Below are 6,730 nucleotides of genomic sequence, written 5' to 3' on the forward strand. Positions count from 1 at the left end.
TGCAAGGTAAATAGGAATATTACATTAACATGTTCCAATAATATTAAAAAGTTAGGGAGAAGATACATGTAATTAACAATTAATGTTAAACCCCACAATATTTAGAGCCCGAATCAAAGGCTCAAAACCAGTGCACACTTTCAATGTGTACTACTTCAAATAAAACCATAAAATACAAGTAATTAACTCTTAGCTGTCACAGTTGATCTCTTTTTTTAAAACACCAAATCACACTTTTATTGTCATCAAAACTTAATTAGTAAGGCACAGGGAGAGCATTTGGCATGGCTTCATGAACTGCATTAACCGGAATCGTCTGGAACTTGCGATCAACGGATAAAAGTTAATTCTCTTCGATGGTAATCGCATTAATTATCTGAAGCAGAATGTGTTCTTGCTCTTCTCCATCATTCCAACCGTGGATTTCTGCTTTTATGAGATCGCGGTTTTCATTGATTAATTTCCAGCAGGGGAAATCTTTCCTTGGCAGAACAAAATCTTCCTCTTTCAACTTCAAGGTTGGACAAAAATCTCCTGCTCCGTCACCGAGATAGATCATTCTTTTCTTCCCTTCCTTAGCCAATGAAGCTTGTATTCTTTCTATCACTAGGCCCTGTTAACACACACAAAAAAAAAGCATACATTAGAATATAAAATTTGATACGAGGAAATTTTCCTGGCCTTAAAGTTTGGTAAGAAAATAACTACTCTATAGGTTTTTTATTCTGTGGGGACAGAGATTAAGGAACACGTGAAGCTGAGGTCCGGTACAAAACGATCAAGACATAAAGAAAAACAAATTTCCAGCATATTCAAATAATCTTAAGTACCCTCGTTTCAATTTAGATGGCTTCTTAGAATTTCGAGATATATTTTAAAAATATTTTAAATTTTTAATTATGTGATCGAGTTTCCAAATATGTAAAATTTTATTTTTAAAACACTAAAAAGTATCTTTTAAGAGTTAAAAAAATTAACTGCCACTTAAACTGAAACAAAAGAGAAAGGAAAGTCAGATCACATCAATTTACATTAAATGCAAAGGTGGGTTACATCTCGTGTTTTACCTTGCACATGTTGGGAGGGCAGGTATTGTAGCTGCAGCCATGACAATCATGGTGAGGAAGAATTCTAAGTTTTCCTTCCTCATCAACGTAGCCTGGATTTGTGTTAGTCTCCGTGAAGCAATCATGTATTCCTACATGTTTCAAAATCGTCTCGATGTAGAAGACATTCGCATCGCTTACTATCCTCAAATCACATCTGAAACAACAACACCCATTTAATTTTAATAAATCTGATTTTAGAGAAAAACAGAGGAACTTACAAAATATATACAGATACGTACCCTAAACCATGAGCCGCTTTAATGGCGGGAATAACCCGGGGAATTACAGGTGCTCGTTTCAGTACTTGTTCAATGTCCTTAATTGTTTTGCCTTGTTCATGAAGTTCCTTCATCATCCTATCCTGCAATTTGTTTTGAACGGAGGAAATAACAGGTAAATTAAGTGATTTAACTAGACATAGAGCCCGTTTGAATTGACTTAAAAAAAAATAATTTTTATGTATGAAATGCTTTTAGAACTTTGAAGTGCTGAAAGTTATTTTTATAAATAAGCAGTTGAATGTTTGGATAAAAGTGTTTATCATGTCAATTTTAGGGTTAAAAGAATAAAAAAAGATAATTTGGAAATTTAGTTAAAATATAAGGGATATAAAAGTAATTTTCATGGTCAAAGACTTTAAGCACTTGTAACTTTTCATTTTTAACTGAGTTTAAGAACTTTATAATTTAAAATCAGCATTAGGCAAACGGGCTCATAATCAAATTATGAAATTAAGTAGGTAAACGAAAACAAACCATAACAGAGTTCCATGGCATGGTAGGAAGAAGTTGATTGAACAAATCAGTAGCGCCCAATTCATCCACCACCCAATTATCGCTATCCAAATCGATAATCGTCTTATCAAAATCAAAAACCACAATAATTCCAGCCATTGTTTTTGGTTAAATCGAAAGAGTTTTGAGAAACAAAACAGAGAGAGAGAAATTCCCTTCTGGGTTTGAAGTGATGAGAAACAGAGAAGAAGAGGCCTGCCTTTATATAGTGAAAAAGCTTTGTAGATTTGAGTCGGGAAAAGGAAAAGGAAATAAAAGACGGCAAGGAATATTAACCGTTGGATTAACTACAGAATGATAATCTTACGGCTAAAAACGAGGGTTTTTCTTTTTGGTATATACACTAATTTTGATTAGTCGGCGGATTAAGGGAATATTAAGCGCGGGAATATGAGAAAATATTTGAATTGGAAGAACTCACTTCTCCAAATATAGTTTTTACAACTTAGGAGGAATATTCCGCTTTTGGGTTCCGATTATAATCCTCGGCGGTTTATTTATAAGGTTAAATCGGTAATTGCGTGTTGTGTTTTACAATTTGAGACGGATTATGCTTGAGATTTGTTTGCAAAAAGCAATTACCATCGTTTTCTTTTTTACTTAAGGTAATTAATAGAACATATGCAGTTAATCTAAGGGTGTCAAGGATTTAGTTGTTATTTATAAATAATTAATGTTATACTGATAAGATCGATGTATATAGAATTATTTTGTTCCTATTTTGTTGATGTAAATATCAAAAACACATTTAAACTATCATTTTTTTAAATTTTATATCTAAACTATCGGGAGAGTAAGATCCATACCTAAACTATTACTTATTAATTTAAAAAATATACTTGGTGTGTGCAATACACTTTATCTTTTATTTGAAATACCTTGCCGCATGACATTGTTGACAAAATAAAATAAACTTTTAATAATAGTTAAAAGTTAAAGATAAAATTATTACTATCTAAAAAAAGAGACTTTTTTTAAAAAAAATAAAATTGAAAATACTTTTCTCACCCAACTCTACCACTTCCATTCTACCCCATCCACTCTGTAACCCCCCCCCCCCCCAAACCCCGAAAATCCCTTCCCTTATATTTTTTAAAATTTCTTTATAAAATATTTTTGAAAAATTCTGACTTCACACCCTCCCCAGTCCTTCCTAAAAAAATTGATATTATTGTTAAAAAAACAAAATTTTACCTACCTCATCTAATCCTCCGCTCTTAATTTATTTATTTTTCTTATTTTGTGTTAGATATGTACGCATATTTTTAGGAAAATATCTTTTTCTACTTGCATACCGAATATAACAAAAATATAAAATTTTATTTTTTAAAAAGGCAATTTTTTAAGTGTGTTATAATGATAAGATCGATGTATATAGAATTATTTTATTCGTATTTTTTTATATTATAAAATCAATCATCTCACATAGATTGAAAAATCTATGCTTCTTTTGACTGCGATTTAAAAGAATTAAATTGATAAAAAAATGAAGAAGTGAATTTTTGGAAAATGGAGGACTTTGTGATCAGAAGTTACAAGTCCTTGGTAATTCATTTTGGCCTAGCTTTGACAATTTATCATGACTTATTTCCTTTGCTTTTGTATAGTTTTTGATGACAGTGGAACACATGACAAATCCTAGTACTGCAAATAAGGTTTAATAAAATACACTTTTATAACGATAAAGTATATAATATCGTTAACACATAATATGTATCACTATAACAAATTTGATCATTAATGATAAATTATTTTGTCACTCAAAAATCATATTTTGTCACAAAAAATCTTTTGTGACGAAAAAATTTTCATCAATCATTCATCTCTAAAGATGAGTCGCTAAAAGTATATAAAGACGATTTAATGTTTCGTCGCTAAATAAATTTTTATCAACTACAAAAAAAAAAAGAATTCGTTTTTAAATGCATAATATTTATGGCGAACTTACTTGTCCCAACATAGTATAAATTTTGTAGTTAAAAGCATTATGTCATCGCTAAAAACTCTTTAATACCGACAAACAAATTTGTCACTAATTATAATTTAAATTAGAGATGATGTCAATTGTCCTTAAAGCTATGCAAAATTTGTAGTTAAAGGTATATGTTTTATGTATGAACCAAAATTTCGTCTCTAAATCTTTATATTACTGACAAATTTATTTGTCTTAAAAGGAAAAAAAATTGTGAAAAATTATTTTATGACATTAAAAATGATGCTATTAGTGTTAAAATTAATTTGTCGCTATATATTGTATTAATTGGGGACAATTTCAATTATCATCAAATATTAAGTTATGTTGTTAAAATATAGTTACGTTATTAATAAGGCCATTTTGGGACAAGTTATTTTCTTGTCACCCAATGCACAATTTGTGATAAATGGTGATATAGCAATACAATTTACTGTAAAAAAACAAGATACTTTTGCGATAAAAAATGTGATTATCTTAAAATGCCTATATAAGCATCACCAAAAGATTAATGATTTTAAGAATCAAATTGTTTGAAAATTGTATATACTGAACAAATTGTAATCATACTAACTAAAATCTATAGTTAAATAGTTTGTTAGAGCTTACATCTATATTTCATTTTTAAAAATTGTCTTATATATCAAAACATGATCACGACAATAAAATTTGAAAAGAAAAATGTAATAAAAATGCACACAAAATCATATAGTTGTAATTAACATAAAAAGTCTAGCTTAAGTATTGAAATGTGTTGCTTCCTTATGCGTGGACATAGCTACACTTATCCAATAACTTCCTTATGCGTGGACATAGCTACACTTATCTAATAACTTCACTCTTGAATCAATTTTCAATTTTATGTACTTTTGTAAAAAAAAAAAAAAACTTAACTAGATATTTACTTTTTGATTTCGTGATTTAATCAAAATATATCTTCAAATTTCAATCATTAATCTGATAAAGTAACAATTAGTTATTGTAATAGTTTTTTTTGGTTAATAGTTATTGTAATAGTCGTCGACCTCATTAGTGTGGAGCTATTCTATATTCCTGTTATTTTTAACAAATAATAATAAATTTATCAAATTTATAAAGCATAATGTACTTTTTCTTAATAAATATGTCTAGTAAATAAACATTATTTGAACAGTCACTTCATTAAATTACTCCAGTTACACAACATTAATAACAATAGACTAATATTTATACTACAAGAATTAACAAAGAATTGAACATGATGTAAAACAAAAGACGAGATGCATAAAATGAGAACATAAAATAAATTAGAATATTATTTAGAAAAAAATTATAACATAGAAAGAAAAAATAGAAAAAGATAAAATCAAACCTAGAGACTTGTTATATTTAAGTACGCTGGCGCTAACAAATTTAACAAAGAGGTTTAATTTTAAACCTAAAAAGAACAAAAAAGAGAGACATCAATAACTCACCTTGTTAATCAAGATTTCGAAAGAATTTGAGTTGCAGCATTGACAAGACAATGTTGTGGAAATATGAAAACTTCTATCTACTGCAAGAGTTAAATTTAATTGTAGAGTAATATTTAGTGGGTTTATAGGGAGGGAATACGGGGTTGTTACACGCAAATAATGGGGGAAGGTAAAAAAAAATAAAAATTGAAAGTCAATTTTTGTTGTTGCACTTCCCGTCTAATATTTTTGGATAAAATTTCACTATTAAAAAATTGTCAAAAATGATGCAAAAAATAATGGACTGTGTCGCTTTTTTATCAAACTTGATGAAAAAGCGACACAGTCACTTTCGTCCCTTTTTTGCTCGACGCTTTTAATAAAACGACGGGTTGCATCGCAAAAAGCGACGGACTGCATCACCCCTAAAAAAAAATTTTAAAAATTTTAAATAAAAAAAGACGGACTGCGTCATTTTATTTTAAATTTTTTAAATTTCTTTTCCATAAAAGCGACGGACAAAAGGTCCTGTCCGTCGCTTTTGTTCTTGGTGTTCTTGAAACTTTTTAGAAAAGCGACGGACATAAGGGCCCTGTCCATCGCTTTTTTTCTTGGTGTTCTTGAAAATTTCCAAAAAAACAACAGACATAGGGTCCCTGTCCGTCGCTTTTTCTGTAACATTTTTGACAGCAGAAACCTACAGTTTCTACTGTCTACCCGCAATTAAAATGTAATTCAATAATAATCAATACAATCCAATCCAACACAACTAACCAACCAACAAAACACACAATATATATCATAACAAACATAATTAAAGTTTAAGGTTAATTAATTCTTAAAAATCACAATTCAAGAAATCAAAGTTAATAACTTCATGAAAAATATAAATAATTCACAATTTATAAAGTTCACAACCTAAGTTCAAATAAGTAAATGTTACACCAAAAAATTTCTAAGTTCAACTTAAAAAATCCGGCTTAAAGTTTAAGTTCAAAGTTCTAAATTCAATACAAGTTATGATTAAGTTCTAAGTTGTAATTAGAATCTCTAAATAAGTTCTAAGTTTCTAACTTCTAATTAACTTCTATAATTACTTCTTAAATCTAACATTTAACTTCAACAACACTTCAATTCAAACTAAAAAATACCCAAATTTTTAATCTAATTCAAAAAACCCAATTCAACCAAAACCCAAAAATCTTCATTCACTAATTCATAATTAAATATACAAATTAACAATGTTAATAACTTTATAACTTCAAAAACACTTCAATTCCAACTCAAAAAAAATAAATCACAAACTAATTCAAAATACCACAATTCAAAGTAAAACCCTAAAATCAAAACTATAACTTTTTGTTCACTAATTCACAATCAATGTTACAAATTAACTATATTAACAACATATATTCAACAACA

General features: G+C 28.7%; 1 protein-coding gene across 1 annotated transcript; it reads right to left on the bottom strand.

Annotated features, from left to right (window-relative positions):
- Positions 1-2,078, bottom strand: LOC129896445 (inorganic pyrophosphatase 1-like). Its single transcript, XM_055972347.1, has 4 exons — positions 1,865-2,078; positions 1,349-1,470; positions 1,068-1,263; positions 1-613 (listed from the first exon to the last, which is right to left on the bottom strand). Exons 1-4 carry the CDS (start codon positions 2,000-2,002, stop codon positions 344-346), a joined length of 726 nt encoding a protein of 241 aa, XP_055828322.1. The 5' UTR covers positions 2,003-2,078; the 3' UTR covers positions 1-343.
- Positions 2,079-6,730: the final 4,652 nt, after the last annotated feature.

This window comes from Solanum dulcamara, chromosome 7 (assembly GCF_947179165.1).
Source record: "Solanum dulcamara chromosome 7, daSolDulc1.2, whole genome shotgun sequence".
NCBI lineage: Eukaryota > Viridiplantae > Streptophyta > Magnoliopsida > Solanales > Solanaceae > Solanum > Solanum dulcamara.

Excerpts from the sequence above, each read along its gene's own strand:
- LOC129896445 (XM_055972347.1), bottom strand. The coding sequence starts at position 2,002 with ATGGCTGGAATTATTGTGGTTTTTGATTTTGATAAGACGATTATCGAT. Across the intron at positions 1,471-1,864 it reads TGCCATGGAACTCTGTTATG|GATAGGATGATGAAGGAACT; the intron begins GTTTGTTTTCGT and ends AACAAATTGCAG. Across the intron at positions 614-1,067 it reads GCCCTCCCAACATGTGCAAG|GGCCTAGTGATAGAAAGAAT; the intron begins GTAAAACACGAG and ends GTGTGTTAACAG.